This window comes from Galleria mellonella, unplaced genomic scaffold, assembly GCF_026898425.1.
Source record: "Galleria mellonella isolate WM207_F2 unplaced genomic scaffold, CSIRO_AGI_GalMel_v1 utg172, whole genome shotgun sequence".
NCBI lineage: Eukaryota > Metazoa > Arthropoda > Insecta > Lepidoptera > Pyralidae > Galleria > Galleria mellonella.
The window spans coordinates 1432597-1451604 of record NW_026442015.1 but is presented as its reverse complement, the minus strand read 5'-3'; the positions used below and the strand labels follow the sequence as shown (position 1 = coordinate 1451604).

The window sequence follows — 19008 nt, the reverse complement described above, 5'->3', positions numbered from 1 at the left end:
TGTACCTACCTATATGCGTTTAGTTTGTTTGTTGCTTATCTTTATTTTTTACTTTTATTTTATATTCTTTGAAAATGAGTTATAGTATGATTATTTTATTTGTAGGTAATTGGCGGTATTATGATTGTGTCTTGGTGAACAATGGGGCTATTAGACAAACAACTCGTTTACAAACAATTCATTTCCCCCAGAAATATAGGTTGTATGGGATTATGGGATAAATAACAAAAAAAAATTACTTTTTATATTACTTAACACGGTATGTCCAGCTGTCAGTATTTACATTATTATATATTTACAATGTAGTAAGTGTGGGTTGATGGTAAATAATATTTTTCATTGCCCATTTTACTCAATTCGTTTCTATTTAGTTTGCAATGCGTTTAATAGTTCTTACGTATGCACGCATACATTATTTCAACAAAGCCTACCTCTACCTATTTAAAGAATCTTGCAAATATGATCTTTACTGCACATCGATAAGTTTGATTTTGAAGGGACACATTCGCTATTATTTGTACAAAGTTACCTTTTATTTGCTGTTATTAAAATCTATATTTATTGGAATATGAACTTAGGGGCTGTGATATTAAGGCGTTAGGTTTTATTCCTATTTGAAAATATGTTATTCACCGTGGATGCGGCGCAAGATTGGAAAGTGGTCAAAGCAGTCTCGTAAGCGGTGCAGACCGCAGCGCCCGTGCCGGTAAAAGGGGACTCAAAAAGTCAATGAACAGGTCGAAAATATAAATCCGAAAAAAGTTTGTGCGACGAGCTGTGACGTTGATGTCTGAAAAACTGTCATAATCTCGAAAAAGCAAATAGTAATCTGTGGCAAATAATAATTAAATAATAAATCGTGCAGTGTTTGTGTTTTGTGATAAACCCACTTTATACATAAAAATTATACTGCAGCCGTATTCATCTACCGCAAGGTAAGTGATATGTTTGAGACCTCCTCGTCATACAGAGATGTTAATTTCTTTTTAATTTCATTTCTACAACACGAGAACATACGCGTATACAAGTTGTCCAAGATTGCGTTTTTTTACTTGTTTAGGATCATAGCGGTTTAATTTCAATACAAATAACAAACAGGTTTGAATAAAGGTAGATATTTAGCTTGATTAAATCTTAGTAGGACATTCTAAACATGTATGAGACAATGAGGTTGATTGATAATTACTAAACTATGCAAAGTATACCATTATCTCGACTTCTATAGATTTAATGGGGTAGTCTGAAAAATTACCACTCAATCTGCCCACAATTTATCGAGCATATTGAAATCAACGTGGCAGGAGGTAAGCCAATCGTCGTTTTTCTGATTAATTTGTTAACGGTTTTTTCTATTGATAATTAAATTACAATAAAATTTCAAAATCGGTCAGATTAGAACTATGGACCAATAAATACCAAGTCGGGGTTTTAATTATGAACAATTTGGAATGGCAAACAGTCTGATAGTTCATCTGTGTAACCAGATGGAAAGAGTTATACGTCGTCTACAAAAATGAACATCACAGAATGCACTAATCCCAAGGTACCTCTCATGTATTGCACCCGCCATCATCTGCTAGTGTGGAAATGCTGTTCGTAATTGTGTGTATATCCTACTGGTCTATACCTAATGCTTGCTTTTTTATTTAAATTTTGGTAAAATGTTGATTTTTTAGTGCACTACGTATTGCTTATTCATCATGTCGATTTTAACTGTAAATATTGTTATACTCAATATCTATTATATCACGTAGACAAACATTTATCTGTCTATCGTCTTTTCCCTTGTATAAATATAACGTGATTTGACTCAATAATCAACATATGTATTGCAACAACTACTCCGTCTTGAATATTCGAATGAAAAAATTTTTTAGTAAGCATCCTGTCTTATAATAGACAGTTAGACCATAGACTGTGTACGCTTACAAATAAATTCCTACCGTATAATCTATTGAACAATTAGCAATGATTTAACGCCATAGTTACGGTCCTTGCAGATCTTGCGCTTTCTCCTTCGCATACGTTCGCTAACAAAGCCTTCAGAGAGTAGAATTTTTATTTAAGTATTAGAAATTGTAAGCTGACCGCTTACTGATGGAGTGTAGTCACCGTCACCTATAAACATCCTGAGTAACAGATTATATACTTGACTACTATAGCATTATCTATTTTGTGTTAAGGATTGTACTGGCTTTTTTATCCTTTGAACCGAAACAATGCACATGTAGGTAGAACTAAGTTTCATTTATTAACCCATTCCAAAATAAGGAAGTTCTAAGTTCGATAATACAACTTTTTAATTTTTTTGTGCATATAGGGCTATTATAAATCTAGGTTTCCTTGGATTTCAAGGAGGTTATTATTATTTTCCTTATATGATTTTTACTAATTAGATCGAAATAGTTCCCTTGTTAATTGTTCTTTTCCACCCAGAAAAAAGCAGTGTTGCCATTCCTGAGTACATGTTAAATATACTGATAAAATTAATTTGAACTAAAACCTATCAGGAATGAATGAATGAAAACTATTGTTCCCTTCAAAGATTTTTTTTATTTAAGACGTCTTTTTGCCGATGAAGCTCTGGCCACTCACTACGATTTTCAGCGAGTCTCTTCACCTTTTGATACGACATGACACCAACTTTTTCCTTGATCTGCCTGATGTAACTATGCCTTGGTCTTCCCCTCCCCCTCCTTCCTTCTATCTTACCTTCTATTATAATGTTCGTATCGTATCAAATGTCCTAACATTTTTCTCCTTCTTACCTCCTCCTTACCTTTTGACCTCCTCATTACTAATTCGGTTTTACAGCAAACCTTAAAAGAATGCTATATGAATACACAAACAAAATGAGTACTTAATTACGTAAAAGCAAAATAAAGAGACTAAGACTTTTTAATGAGTGATAATGGAATAGTAACTCCGCCTGCGTTACGGTATATACTGGCCGTCACCACTGAGAGATAACAGACGAGGATAAAAGCACTTCAATTGACCAATCGTGACGTATCAATACAATACAAGAATTAATCACAATGGTTTTTATGGGACCGTGTGGAGGTCGACCTGATTAAGGTTTAATGCTGGTAACGGGTCCCTAATCCTCGTTAGTAACAATCTTTTTCCTTCCTAAATCTTATCAAGACTGTGATTATGTTAATGTTATTGGAACGCTGTCTTGTAGTCTTGGCGATGGCACCTTTTTTTGTAGTGGGTGAAAGTGTAATAGAGATTATGCCTACGCTTATACTAGGTATACGCTGACGTAGCCTCAGTTAGGAATGATGGGTGAAGATGAGCTCGCATAATGCCAAATTTATCAGAAACTAATCACGATTGTGGTCACGGGAGATTACGTGGAGACCGAGCTTAAATAGGGTCGTTGATCTTCCTTACCTACAATTCTATTTCCCTCTCTTGCTATGTCTCTACATGTAGTAACTTTTTAGATCGTCTGAAAGATATGATTATTCGTATATCAAAATGATGACACAGTATATTTTGGGATGCCGATGGTGCTTTTTATCTTTATAGGCGATGATTTCCATTTTCTATCAGAAGTGACCTTAATTTGTTTGCCATTCCAAGTTTCTTAAAAAAGTCTGAAGTTATATAATACAATAATAATAATAATAATAATAAACGAGGGTTTGCATAGAGAGGTCATAGAATTTCCCTCTCTTGCTGGCTAAAGAGGACTGGCGAAAACCCGAAGTTTTGGGTACCTCTCAGCGGGAGGCCGTATGGAAAGAGAAGGAGTTGCATTCTTCTTCACGGGCCGTACGTAAGACCTAACAGTTCGGTGATCTCTTCGGAGAGACCGAGGGTTTTGTCTGAAAGATCATGATTAAGACGAACAATTACCGAAAGCACATTCTGAAGGATATCAAAATCCCGGAGAGTCACTCAGACATGTGCTGACACCAACACTACACAACCAGGTAGCCAAAATACTCCATCAAGAGCTAGCTCTGAAGTACGGCCTCGATGAGAGGTTGCCGTACTTAAGTATGATCTTCGAAAGCGACAGCGTATAGGCCGATCCATCATCACGGACAGGACCGTTCTTGCGAACAAACCTGATATCGTGGTGATGGATCTACCATACCGCATGACGAGAACCTCGTGAAAGCCGAAACCGAGAAGAAGAGAAAATATCTCGACCTGGCTCACGAGGTTGTGGGGGGTGACATCTACCAATTTATGTCGGTGAACGGTCTTATCCCAACCAGTCTCGAACAACATCTCAGACGGTTGGGATTCAGAGGCGGTTCACTTCCGGGAAAGATGCAGAAAGTTATATAAACCCCGGCCGACTACCAATAAGATAATAAAAAATAATAATAAATAATATTTTTTTTTATTCCTTTATATAATACAAGTGCTTCGTGTTGTCTTGCTAGTAAATCGAGCACTTCAAAGTGTTCACAACTACCTAATATACTACTACCTAATATAATACCTTGCGCTTGTACTTACCACAAGTATGTAATTCATGGCATACGAGTACACTCAGATTGGAACTTGTGACCTTGCGGTTATAAGCTTGCAAAACCAGATAATGCCCCATTTTATTAGGTTATTGTACACACTTTATCATAATAAACCACAGATATTCTCAAAAAATCATTAGTATTACAATTACTAACAACCGATTAGTTTATGGCATTTTTTATTCATTATTCAAAATACAAAAAGTTATTTAAATGTCTTAGGATTTATTTATTACGAAATTAGAATTATGGAATGGTAAACAAGCTGATGATACCAAGTGTTGGAGGTGTTTAGCGGATCCCTTAACTGATAACCTAGAGCGACTGGGGGGTGGGGGATTTTTAATAATGCAGACCACCAGTCCCCTTGCTAGCAATATACCTTATCAGGTCGACCTCCACGTGTCCTCCTCTGAAAACTATCGTGCAGGTGTATTCATCACGATGGGCTAACTGACCTGCCTTTCCATTCTCACTTATCATCCCTCACTGGTGCACCGCCCGTATATACCGTTGGCGCAGGCGGGACTACCATTCCATTATCATCCATTAAAAAAAAACCTAGAGCGACTCTCTTGCATCCGGGCAAATCTTTTGGACGTAGGCGACCCTTTCGATCTTGGTTCCTTTGGTCGACCATCTCTCCTTCCTCTCTGAGAGCAATACTGCATAATCAGGAAAAGTTCAAGTTCTTATCTCATTTTAAAGTTAAGCAAAACAGGTAAACGTCGTTGTCACCTCAATATGATTCTACATAGATCATTCTGGTATAAGATTAGTCATACATTCGCCTTCACCTCTTTCATCTCATTCATACCGAACCAATAAGTATACGCTAGATATGACGCAAACTCCAATTAAATCCAGTTATATATTACGACACGGAGCCGCGCCGGGTGCGATGTAACCCGACGTAATCGTCACGTAATGATACATTTATCGTGTTTTTTTACATACATACCTACATTGCTCCAATTATGTGTAATGACATTTAAATGACGTAGGAAGTAAAGTTTTGAATGTTGAGTATGTAGTGACCACAAAAAGAAATCCACGATTTCAATAGAATTTAGCGACCTTTATGGCGTTCAATCCTCGATTAAAACTTTTTTATATTAGTCTAGATCTTGTTATTTTAAGTTCTGCTCGTTGATACCTTGTTACCCGGTTAGATAGGCACTTGTTTATATCTGCATTTCAATAGCTTTCGAATATGTAACATACGAATTATTATTTTATGGCAGAAATACTACAAGATCCCCTTCTCTTTTGTTTTTTATGCATATTACATTATATTACATTAGCCATATGATGAAGTCTTGCACGATGCCGAACTTGATTGTTGCAGCATCATATACCTCATTAATATAGCACCTGTGCAATCCTGAATGTCAAACACGAATAAAAATCTCTACTGTCTACTTTCGAAATGCATTTACCGTAACTGATTGTTAATAGGTATTTTTGCCCTGCAGATTTTAACCTATTTTTACACTGATTATTGTCTATGTATAAATTAGGGCAACGATAATAAAGCAGATCTTTAGGAGGAAACGTTCTAATTCTAATATTTCTGTTATTCATCATAGATCTGAAGAAGTCCGTTGCTGCTTCATCACAGATAGTTGTATTTATCCAGAACAGCTGCAAAAATTTTGATAGTTTTAAATTTTTATATATACGAGTATAAAGAGTTTTTCTGCGTATTTTATTATGTTTTCCGATCTGATTTGTATTTTTCATTTACTATTTATATCGGAATGGTTTTTAACTTGTAAAAATCAATGTTTTTGGTTAAATATAATGGCTAGAGGATCAAATTTGAAGTTATATGAATCAAACTTAAACATGCAGTTGCCGTATTAAGTATATTATAATAAGCTAAAAAGTGGATTTTCATTTAAAATGTAGTCACGAGATCTATAAACTTTATGTAAAACCATAAAATCTATTTTTGTTTAAATGGAATTTAAGAAAATTGCAAATTTAGTCGATGATAATCGAATTGTCGAACGTCAGATGAAAACCAGACCATCAAAGTCGGGGACGGAGGACATTCTAAAGAAATTATTATGCATGATCAACAGTTAATAGTGTTGTGCAACTCGAATCTAGTACGCAAGGCACTGGAAAAATCCAGTTTCACATATTACCATTTGTAGACGTTTGTGGCGTTTCTTGTACCTGCTAGAAATATTTTCTGCTTTTTGTTAATCATTGAATATGCATATTGTTAAATTATTTTAAATAGTTTCTTCAATGAATAGTTATAGGTGATATCGGTACTGTTTCGATATCTATATATTGGGTTCCTCTGATCATTTATGGTGAAAGGTTTTTCACTAATCCGTTTCGATATCGCCCATACCGGTGAGATATCCATATTCGTTTCGATCGGGTATCATATTGATATTAGGTATATATTAGATAACTGATATTTATTATATTCATTATTGAACTAATATATAGAACCTGTAACTATATATACTTATATATCCTCCAACCATGTCAGTGATGACTACTTATAAGTAAACGTACTTTAGGAATCGATCGACGTCTTCGTAAATTGTCATATTTCTACAGACATACACGTACCGGAGTAATATAGTTTAATGGTAATATATTACTTTACGGTATAAACCAAAGCTTTGTATTCCACTATAATACCAAAATTTAGATTCGGAACTTATCTTCCGCTCGATTTTTACGGGACAACATAATAGCCACGACTTTTATAATCTCCTTTAATCTAGCCGTATAGAACAGCTCATCAAACAGAACGAAGGTCAAGGGTGATCCACCGGTCACGATTTAGTTCGTGTCTTGTGTACAAACTGATGCACGTACAGTCGAGGACATGGCCTAGCTGATTACGAAATAGACCTATTAGCCAACAAGTAAATAGTTTTAACAGAGATGTCCTAATGATATTTAGATATCTATATATTTAGGTGGCTGTGTGGTTCTGGTATAGAATAGGCCACCCCTTCCTTTCCTATGTTCATTCATGTTTATTTATTTCTGATATGATGATGATGATGATATTTAGGTATATGTATTTCAATAGCATAGGCAGAAGCAAATAAAGTGCCAAATATTCATTGAAACGAATTTTCATTTCCTCATGTTTATTTATTTCTATTCGTTAAAGTTTATTGGTTATAGGTATTATTTACTTACCTTTTCTAGTAGGTCGATGTGCGTAGTATCTATGTTACGTATTAAGATTTCTACGCGTGGCCATATATCTAAGAGAGTCATGTTATCTTTTTAATTAAGCTGTATGACTAAGATAGTAGAAAACCGCAACTAAATAACACTATTTGTACCGTGATGTTCCTGGTATAACTAAAGAACTAAGTTCTAAAGTAAGCTATGTACACCTTTGGTATTGCAGGTATATCATTTGCAGTCAGTAAAAATTCATTGTTTTAAATTTAATAAAAAAAAAATACACAAATACGTTGTGAATTGTTTGTTATTACAATGCTAATAGCGGATACGTTGTCAGCTCGCCTCAAAGTTATAATCATTGGATATATCTGTCTTAGATATGAATAACATGGAGGACATCACAGAAAAATAATTATTGTGTTGCCCATGACACTAATTTAATGGAAAAGATGATCGTATAAAATGCATGTAGTGCATTATTCACTCTATCTCACTTGTATTCCAAGTTATCAAGTGATAGATTTTTTATGACACATAGAATGGCAAACATTCTACCTGATAGAATGTGGTAACGGTCGCCTACAGACATGTATAGTGATACCTCTGGTTGTAGGTGTGGTACGTTGCCTATTTAGAGAATTACGATGTTACGCCTTTGTACCCTATAATTGCATTGTCATATCCCGCTCTTCAAACTGGAACACAGCTACGCAAACACAACTGCTTTACAGCGCAATTTTAAGTATGACGTTTGGCAATGAATATGCTTGGACGGCAAATAACACCTCAGTCTCTAGAAATAGAAATGCTGATATCTTGGAGAGTATATTCTGTAATACGTAATGTCTATGGCACAGTTCATGTTTAAATTTTATGCTATAATAAGTAGTACATAAAAAACATTTGTTGTACCTCTTGTGTCAGAGATTGCACTGGCTATCTCTTCAGAAACATAATGCGTGCATTACTGCTTCACGGGTATTGAATAAGCTAACTATGAGATAGAACAACGGTAAGACACGCACTAAATATAAGTAGCGCGGAAATTCATTATTAGAAATTCTTATATTCATTATACTGGTTATTAATCATTTACAATGTGCAAATGGAAGTACATTTGTTCTTTCATTGCAGAATCATGTTTTCCTCAAGCTTTGACAAAGTGTCAATCAACTTTGCAATAACAAAATCCTTCATTACCATACAACCACCACGAGCTAACATTCTATCCCGGGGGGAAAGGGATTGTTAGTAATGGAGACTGAGAATCCCATTGCTAGCAATATACCCAACCAGGTCGACCTCCCCGCGGTTCCCCCTGGAAACTATCATGGTTAATTCCTGATGAATTCATCATGATGGGCTAACAGGCCTGTTTTCATTCTCATCTATTTTAAATGTCATATAGAATTTAAAAAATTAAGATATATTGCCTTCATTAAGCTGGTGCTCCGCAATATTATCAGCGTATCCCATTAATTAAGCTTGAGCGCAGGCGGGGTTACCATATCGATCATGTGCAGTCTTAACTGTTCGACAAATTTTTATAAATAGTATTATAAAAAAGCCACACACACACCCCATTTTAATAATGTCAAAAAAAGACCCATCAAAAAAAAAAATAGATTCTTTCTATCCCTATATAATAAACTGTCTTAATATATATCCTTTAAATAGGATGAGAGGCAATTCTCTATTAAAAAATGAAATATAATAAAAATACAACTTTACTAAATACTTTTACTTAAAATACTTACTACCTTTAAATTATTTAAATAATATTACTCATACCACACTTACACACATACTTACTTACACACAGGGAGCACATTATTTCACTTTTCTCTACCCAATATTCTTTCTTCCAACATTATACACAGTACAAACTATAGAACTAATTACAAGCATCAGTATTTTCGAATGGATACAATATTGAAACTTTCAAGAAAGGAACATATTTATAAAAGTCTGGCAACACACCTGCAATTGCTTTGATGTTGCGGGTGCCGATGGGTGGTAGTAATTACTTACCATCAAGTGAGCTGTATGCTCATTTACTCTCGATGTTATAAAAAAAGTTATTAACTTCCTCAATTGTGTTATTTCTAAAATTATTATTATCAGTCGCACAATAATTATTAAAATATGATATTCATTTATTTATTTATTCATTAGTACATATATGTGTACATGGCGGCCTTAGTGCTTAAGCATTCTCTCCCAGTCAACCATAGGGAAGTATCAGAATACTCGAATACGGTACTAGTAATTTAGGAATATTGACATCAATTTGCAATTAGAAAATTACTTTTTGTTTTTTATTGACTTTCAAAGTTAACAAATAGTCACTTGAATTACAAGAAACATCGTTAGATTCGAGTGAATATATTATAGGATTCTTATAAGCTAATTTTATTCGAAAGTGTCTAATAAATGAATCATGACTGACTAAGTCATTGAATCATTATTTAATTAATTGACATTCACAGAGCGTGGCGCATTGTCACGTTGGTATTTGCCAAGATGGTTGACCTTAGTTCTACGTATTTGGATAACTTCTTTGTGAAACCAAAGTGGGTACTATTGTGGACAGAGGAATTTTATATGTACTTTAGTTATTGAATGTTATTTTGAAGGAGCTAAGAGTTTTTAACCGACTTCAAAAAGGAGGACGTTATGAGTCAGACTGTATATTTTGTTACATGATTTGAGTTTTTTGTTTAAATCCGCTACCATTAGTACATGTATGACTACCAACAATTAAAGATTGACTACCAAAATTATTACCAGAAGTTTTACAACCTTCCATATTAGACATCAATCTCCGACTGCCATTTTGTTCACGCACGTTTTGTATTATGTCGATGAAATGTTATTCACCGTTCATTCGTTCATTACAATCAAAAATGACAAAAATGTACAGCGATAACAAATGGTTTTGTTAAACAAATTAACAGACAAAGACTAATGTGCCTATGTGTATGTTAACGGAATAACTTAGGTGATACGCTACACGGATGTTGTTTGGCGTAAATGTGAGCTGCGGGCGATCGAATACAAAAACTCACTTGTTAAAGTCCATTTTATATATATTTCTTTTTAATTTTTTAAGACAACTTTTTTTTGTACTATCTATTTATTGCTACATATCTGTATGTGCGCCATGGTACATAAGTTATTCTCTCTATATACAAATATATAGTATATTTCTCTTTATAGTCCAAAATATCTCTCTTTCTACAGTTGACTTCAAAAAGGAGAAAGTTCTAAATTCGTTTGTATGTTTTTTTTTTTTTATATTTGTTACCTTATAACACCTTTAGTTCTAAACCGGTTTGGAAATTGTTTTTTTATCTGAAAGGATATACTTTCCGATTAGTTCTATAGAAATTTTATTAAAATCAGTTCAGTAGTTTAATTATTAAATCAAAATAACGGGTTTTGTCACATTTGCAGTCGGATTTTTGTGGGACCCAATTTTTTATAATATAAAAATTATAATTTCGCCAAAATGAACAGTTTAAAATTTGTATAGGTGCTGCTTTCAAAGAGGAATTACGCATAAAAGTTAAACATAAATAACATTTTTAAATAATTTACTGAAGAATATATAAAAATTTTATTCTCTATTTTTTATACAAGTATATTAATTATCCTCAGTCGAGACCGTTAAAAGAATCGGATTCGAATCTATGACCAAAGTCATACAATGTAAATTTTGAACAGTGTAAGACAGTAGATATGTACCTATACCTATTCTTAGACATATTATAAATTTAAAAGTGAGTTTGTCTATTAAGCCGTTAACCAATTACTATAAAATTTAGTATACACGTACTACATGGCATAGAGAAGGATTTAGGCTACTGTTTATCCCGATTATTAAATACATTTTAGCCATGCGAACGCGATAAAAGAATATCATGTATTTTTTTAAATGTATCTAGATTTCTTTCGCTGTCTATTTTATATTGTACCAAACAACTCAGCTTTCACTGTTCTCTTTTTCATGAACATCGTCACTTTCTGTCTTATACTATGTTCGGTCATTGTTGAGGATTCTCTATTATCTCCAATAGAAGATGAATATTGGAGATAGAAACATTTTGTGTAGAAAATAAAAAAAAAAAATAACACGACTGCCTTACCAAAAAGCGAACTGTTTTAAAAATATCAAGTGCCCTCAGGAACTGATCAGCCATTTAAAAGTTATGATGGAATAAATAAACACATATATACATGAACTCTCAAAATATTATACTCCTTTTTTGAGCAGCCATGTAATAAGTAGATATGTATTTAGAATTTTTGGATAGATATTTTTATTAAATTTAACTGATTATAAAGTAAAGCCCAAATAATAGAATCTTTTAATATTAAATGTTGTATAGACCTATATGCGAAGTATATTTTGTAAGAACACTTTAATCTGTATGAGTGGTAACGGTTGAGGGTGCTGTGATGGGTTGCATAGCGTATTCTGTGATGACGGTGTCTTTTATCAGTTACCACTTATTGTTATAAACCGTCAGTTTGTAGTTTACTGTTTTCATCATTTTATTAATATTATAGATCCGCAAGTTTGTAAGTGTGGATGGATCGATCACTCAAAAATTACTGAAAGGGTTTGAATGAAATTTGGTACATAGGTAGGTTATATACTAACTTAGAACACAGGATACTTTATATACTTACTGATTTACGAAGACAAAGCAATAAGTTTATCTATAAGTATTTATAAAATTGCAGTCATATAATGGATGCTAAATCAAAATACCTATTCAGCTCACAAATGTGGTTGTCGTCCAAGATTGATTTATGATAATACCCTTGTTTATAGTTTAATGAGCTAAGCAAGGACAATGGTTATTCTGTTCACACAATGCCTCAAATTGGCTAAAACAATTTTGGACATACGAGCAGCTGTTTCGAAATTTATTTTGAAGCAATTGTTGTGTCTCATAATTTGATTCGTGTTTTTCAGTGAACATTTTGATAGGTAAATTACTATCTATTGATATATAAATAAATCATTATTCTTTATCACTATCGCACTTATTAATTGTTTAAAAATGTTCCAATCGGATTTATAGATTCAGCGAGTCGAGTAACATGAATACTTAAATCATGATGCATTTAAAAATAGGTACATTATCTATCTATCACTAGACAGATATGGCAAAGAGTGTTATTTGTTTACTCAATCATAGACTAAAAATTAAGCTGGCTAAGTCACAAGGAGATACAGCCAGTAATATATAATGTTGGAATTATTGTAAAATTATCTCACAACAGTGAAACTTCAGAGTGGGCTAATTATTTACAATAGCATTGTAACAGCGAGAGGAAGGCACTGTGTCAGATACACGCGCATTGGAAAGTAGCGCGGTTACGTAAGCGGAACTTGTGCAGCGGTAACGGTCAATAAATCCACCGGTCCTAGTCCATATAGATTTATTTTTGATATTATAAAGTAAAAAAAAATTCATACGGGCCGCCTTATGACTAAATAAAATATGGTCGCCTAGATTTATGGAAATTGCTATGAGAAATGGACAAAGGATTGTATGTAATATATACGGACAAATATTCAAATTCCCTACGATTGATTAGTTAAATCTAATTATTCAATTATTTATAATCATTACTAACTGTAAAAAAAAATATATCAGAATATTATTTTTTTTAAACTATTATACATTAATCTACAAGTACATATTCAATTCAACTAAACCACATTTTTATTTATTTTCATCGTATGCTACTTCCGGTACCCAACTGAAGATTCAATATTTGTATTGAAAAGCCTATGACAGTTGGTTCTCTGTGCTTAGGGTACGTAATGTAACTAGCATGCAGATAAATAGATATAAATTTATTGTAAGAGATAATAAAATTTTAACACCTTTTAAGAATAGAATAGAATAGAATAGAATAGAAATCATTTATTCAAATAAACTTACATTGAAGCACTTTTGAAAAGTCATTACATTTTTTTTAATCTACCGCTCGTTCGGAAAGCTGTCTCATCACAAGAAGAACGAGAAGAAACTTGCGTGTTGCTCTTTTAAATAATTTTATTATTACTTTACATTTTTAAGTTTAATTGTGTGAATACAAACCACCAATTAGCACTAATTCAATTAAATACTCAAAAAGAAAAAATATTGAATACATAACCAACTGGTTAAACAATTAATAAGAGGAAATCAGTCATAGTTTAGAGCAGACCAGTCCCTACAAGCAGCACCCGTTCACGAGTATGACGGATGAGCCAGCCATCACTGCGCTCGACCATATTTTAGGGAGCCCAATGACCCGGCCCACCACGCCGCCACAAGTCTGGACATTTTAGTGAGCATGACTACTCAAAACACTAGACCACGTCAAAGCTACTCACAATTGCCATCTGATAGTTATAGTATTCACATTTTACATAAGAATGCATGCGGCAATTAATACAAAAAACCGCTACGATTTCATATTTCTAAAATTAATCAATTAAATCAAGAAAGCAATGAGAAAATAAAATTATAACGTTGTATGCTAATAAACTAATTATTTACTTGATATGTTGTCATCTATGAATTCGTCTATCCTGTAATAGGCTTTCTTACATAAAAATTGTTTAATATAAGATTTGAATTGCCTCTCTGTCAGATTTAATGCAGATTCCGGCAGTTTTTTATAAAATCTTATGCAATTACCATAGAATGAATTACTTATTTTGTGCAGACGGCATTTAGGTAAAATAAGCTTATTTATATTGCGTAAGTTTCTACTTGTACAGTCTTTGAGTTTTTTAAAACTCTCTAAGTTCTTCCGTGTATACATAATATTTTCATAAATGTATTATGAAGTAACTGTGAGGATATTTGAGTCTTTAAAGCACTGACGTAATGACTCTCTTGAACCCATACCATAAATAGAACGTATGGCTCTCTTTTGTAAAACAAATATAGTATTTATATCGGCTGCTTTACCCCACAGCAGTATGCCGTAAGACATTATGCTATGGAAATAACTAAAATATACAAGTTTAAATATACAAGTGTAAGAAAAATGTTTGAAGATAAAAAAAATACACACAATTAATCAATAACAAATACTTATCACACTTTCTCCAAAACGCCACCTTCTACTGCCCACGCAGTACCACTATCAGCGGATTCAAACACCTGCACTGCCGCTAGACCCACCACATCAGCGTTTTGCCAAATATTTGTTCTCACGAACGCTTCAAAGTCTCGTTGCAATTGCTCATCTTTACCTTTAGCGGTAACTATTTTTGTCATTGTGAATCCAGGACAAATGGCCACAATGCGTATACCGGTTTTGTCGTAATGATAATCAAGCCCGAGACTCTTAGTGAATCCCAGAACAGCAAATTTGGATGCTTTATAAATGGGACAGAAGGGATCTATTCTGTAACTGTAAATTGACGCCGTATTCAAAATTGTACCTCCAATTCCACCTTTATCTTTCCTCATGTGCTCCCAAAACTTCAAGGTCCACTCTATGACAGCTGTCGTGTTGACGGCAATGCATTTCCTGGGGTCATGCTCGCAAACCACTCCAGCGTTATTCACCAAAATATCTACTGTTTTATATGTATCGAAGATGAGCTTCGAAACTGCTTCCAAATCTGCAGTGACATCGCATTTGATGAACACCGCTTTATTCTCGCCATACTCGGAGTTGAGGGTGTTGGCTGCTTCGACTCCAGTTTTTTCTTCAAGATCAAGTAGGATCACTATCTTAGCACCTTTCTTAAGGAATGATGTAGCAATCGCGAGCCCTATTCCTTGTGCTCCTCCTGTGATCACCGCTGTCTTATTACTTAAATCCCGAGACATTGCTAGGTATAAAATAGGATTTATTTTAATTAAATTTGTGTTACTGTATAAATTACTTATACCATATGTAATACTTGTACTTCTATTTGTATCCAATAACACCAACTGATGCTTAATTACCCTGAAGAAATCATATCGCACATTAAATATGATTGATATTTTTTATCTGACATGATATACTGTTTAATCACTGATTTTAATTCTAATTTTGTTTTCAGATATATTACAAATTAGCTTTTATCTGTGACTTCGTCCGCGTGATCGAGATCTGTTCATTGATCGCGATAAAAGGTATTCTATACCTTTCTTCATCCCATATATAATACAATACTCGTATTCAAAATTTGATAGTGATTGGTAAGATGTCAAGAGGTAATAAACAAACTCACTTTCACATTTATAATATTAGTAAGGACATTACAATTATTATATTATTATTATTATAAATGATGATATTACAAATGACTATAATGATGCGAAATAACCCGCATGTGGCGCCGACAATCCGCAACCATAGTCCTAATAGTACTATCTACTACAGGAATAATCCCAAATCAGCTACACTTATCACTCAGAACTCTTGACCTTCCGTGCTACAATATCCATTGAACTACAAAAATCAATTATACTAAACACTTATTCTATTGTTCAGACGTTCTTAACATGTAATCAAAATTAATTATCTGTAAATTCTACGAGATACTTGGCATCCAACCCGTACTCGTAGCAATAAAGCCAACTATACGTTGAATAATAAATAAAAATAAATAATAATAATAAATCTTTTATTTTCAGGTATATACCAAATGTTTATCCATTAATATTTTAGTAACTAAAAAATACCCAAATCAATCATTCATAGAATTGATATTTGTTTGTCTGTGAAATGTACCATACTCGTATTCGTATGTTCAATCCGTTGAGGCATGATGAACTAATTCCCTACCTTAAAACCGGTGTATCTTTTATTATAATCAGTCGAGCGAATTATATGATACCGTTTGAACTCTCTAATGTATGGCGTGTTCATTCTAGGCCACTCATGGGCATCTTTGTTAATTTTGATAGTCAATTTGACAGTTGACTGTTTTATTTATCATACAGCCAAATATTTTACATCTACAAATATGTATCACAGCGGTTCCTTATACGTCTATAGGAAGCAAGTACTTACGAGAATGGTTTTCTCAAAATTTTTTATCCTAACAAGAAGTAAAATAAAGAAACAGTAAGAAAATCAATCGACGTAAGAATTTTTAATATTGATAATAAATTTTAATACTGACGAAAACACGCGATGTTACCGGTAGGTTATCTGCACTGATAACTTTGACACTTATCTTGAATTAGTGTTGTTATTTTTAGGGTTCCATCTCTGAATTAATTTACATTTAAATAATAAATGTGCTTACGACTATTATCCCTAATGGGGTAATCAGATGCTTTTTGTCTACTTTTGTCGTTTTGGTGAACATAACAATCAACATGTTTACATTTCGCATACCTCTATTTAGTATTAGCATACCGCTGTCACTCTTAATTTGGTTTGTTATCGATATTTTCCGTTACAGAGAATTAGTAGGGCATTTAATTTGTTAATAATAATTTAGGTATTTTTTATAAACTATTTTAATTTATTTATTCTTTACAGCATAATAATAAAAGCTTAAATTGGATTAAAAATAACAAAAAAGTGAAATTTACGTCGTCGCAAACAGGTATGTGGTTTGGATATGAGTCAGTAAAGAATAATAAGCATGTACTGTTTTATATAGTGCAAATGTACTAAAATCGATTATATTACACAATTGTTAAAACTAGTTAATATTATTGGTTTAAGACATTTGTTTACAATGAGTCTAAAAAAAAATATTATTTAAGTCGAGAATAAATACGAGTAAGTTAATTTTATAAATTAATATTAACAAGCCTGAATCAAAAGTAAGCTGAAGTAACAATAGGGCGCTACATTTCTCCAAAACTGATAACTGACAAAGAAATTATTTCAAGTAGAGACCCCGTACATGTAAAATAGGTTCACCTGATTATATGGAGGAGTGCATGTAGGAGGCTGCTGACTGTTCCTCTATGTCACCATAGTCGAAGGAGGCCTATGTTAACAGTTAATAATTAACGAATGATATGATAATAATTATGTGCGTGTTATTTCAAACAAAATCTACTATTATAAAATTACGGAACCCTTTATGTTTGTATACTACGATAACTAAAGTTTTATTAACGGAACCTTATAAAGATAATTTCATAAATAAGATATTTCAATCTGTACAATAAGTTTTGAGCAGTACAAGAGTGAATATGGCACGAAATCTGAACAATAAGTTAGCGGTGATCACCGGAGGAGTACAAGGGATAGGGCTTGAGATAACTAAAGCATTCCTCAATAAAGGTGTTAAACAAGTAATCTTGCTCGATGTCAATGAAAAAGTTGGTGCAGAAATAGTAAATACCCTTAACTCGGCGTACGGTGAGAACAAAGCTGTTTTTATTAAATGCGACATTACCACAGACTTGGAAGCAGTCTCTAAACTCATCTTCGATAGATATAAAACAGTGGATATTTTGGTCAATAATGCTGGAGTATTTTGCGAGGACAACCCCAAGAAATGCATGGCAGTCAACGCGACAGCTGTCATTGAGTGGACCCTGAAGTTTTGGGAGCATATGAGAAAGGACAAAGGTGGAATCGGGGGTACAATATTAAACACGGGGTCTATTTACAGTTATCGGATTGATCCTTTCTGTGCTGTTTATAGGGCGTCCAAATTTGCCGTCCTAGGATTCACGAAAACTCTCGGACTAGAGTATCATTACGCCAAATCGGGTGTACGTGTTGTCGCCATCTGTCCGGGATACACACGAACAAAAATAGTTACTGCTACAGCTGAACAGGAACAAGTGCAACAAGAGTATGATAAGTTTTTGAAAACGGTTGTCTGGCAGGACCCTAGTGCGGTAGGCCGAGCTGCTGTAGAGGTGTTCGAGCGTGCTGACAGTGGAACCGCCTGGTGTATAGAAGGCGACCGCGCTATCGAGGAAGTGTGATGAGATAGAGATGCGATGTTGGAGATATAAATATATCTCACTAGAACATATTTATTGAACTGTACAATTTATACAAATAAAAATTAAATATTGCTCGTTAGAAAGCCCATCATTTGAGAATTCGGAGAGTATAGCATCCGTCAAAAAGTCTAGTTTATCGTTAAAATATACATACATAATTATTATATATATATATATATATATATATATATATATATATATATATATATATATATATATATATATATATATATATATATGTAATATAGGTGTTTTCCTCTTTTAAGGGCTAAGCAATAAAGTGAGTTGTGACTATTTTGTGTTACTATGGCATAACCATGAAAAAAAAAATTATTACTTGTTTTTTATATTTTGCTTTTTTTTGTATATGCTATGCATCCATTTATCTCTTTTTA

General features: G+C 33.4%; 3 protein-coding genes across 3 annotated transcripts in view; 2 read left to right on the top strand and 1 right to left on the bottom strand.

Annotated features, from left to right (window-relative positions):
- The first annotated feature begins 680 nt into the window (after positions 1-680).
- LOC113523132 (scavenger receptor class B member 1) overlaps positions 681-19008 on the top strand; it is a 99477-nt gene continuing 81149 nt past the window's right edge. Inside the window, exon 1 of the mRNA XM_052893185.1 lies at positions 681-935. The gene's annotated coding sequence lies outside the window, so the exon portion shown is untranslated. The remainder of the gene's footprint in view (positions 936-19008) is intronic.
- LOC113513220 (15-hydroxyprostaglandin dehydrogenase [NAD(+)]-like) lies at positions 13108-15653 on the bottom strand. The gene has a single exon (XM_026897211.3). The coding sequence runs from the start codon at positions 15524-15526 to the stop codon at positions 14783-14785; it is 744 nt and encodes a 247-aa protein (XP_026753012.1). The 5' UTR covers positions 15527-15653; the 3' UTR covers positions 13108-14782.
- On the top strand, positions 17807-18696 carry LOC113513219 (15-hydroxyprostaglandin dehydrogenase [NAD(+)]-like). Its single transcript, XM_026897209.3, has one exon. It carries the CDS (start codon positions 17846-17848, stop codon positions 18590-18592), a length of 747 nt encoding a protein of 248 aa, XP_026753010.2. The 5' UTR covers positions 17807-17845; the 3' UTR covers positions 18593-18696.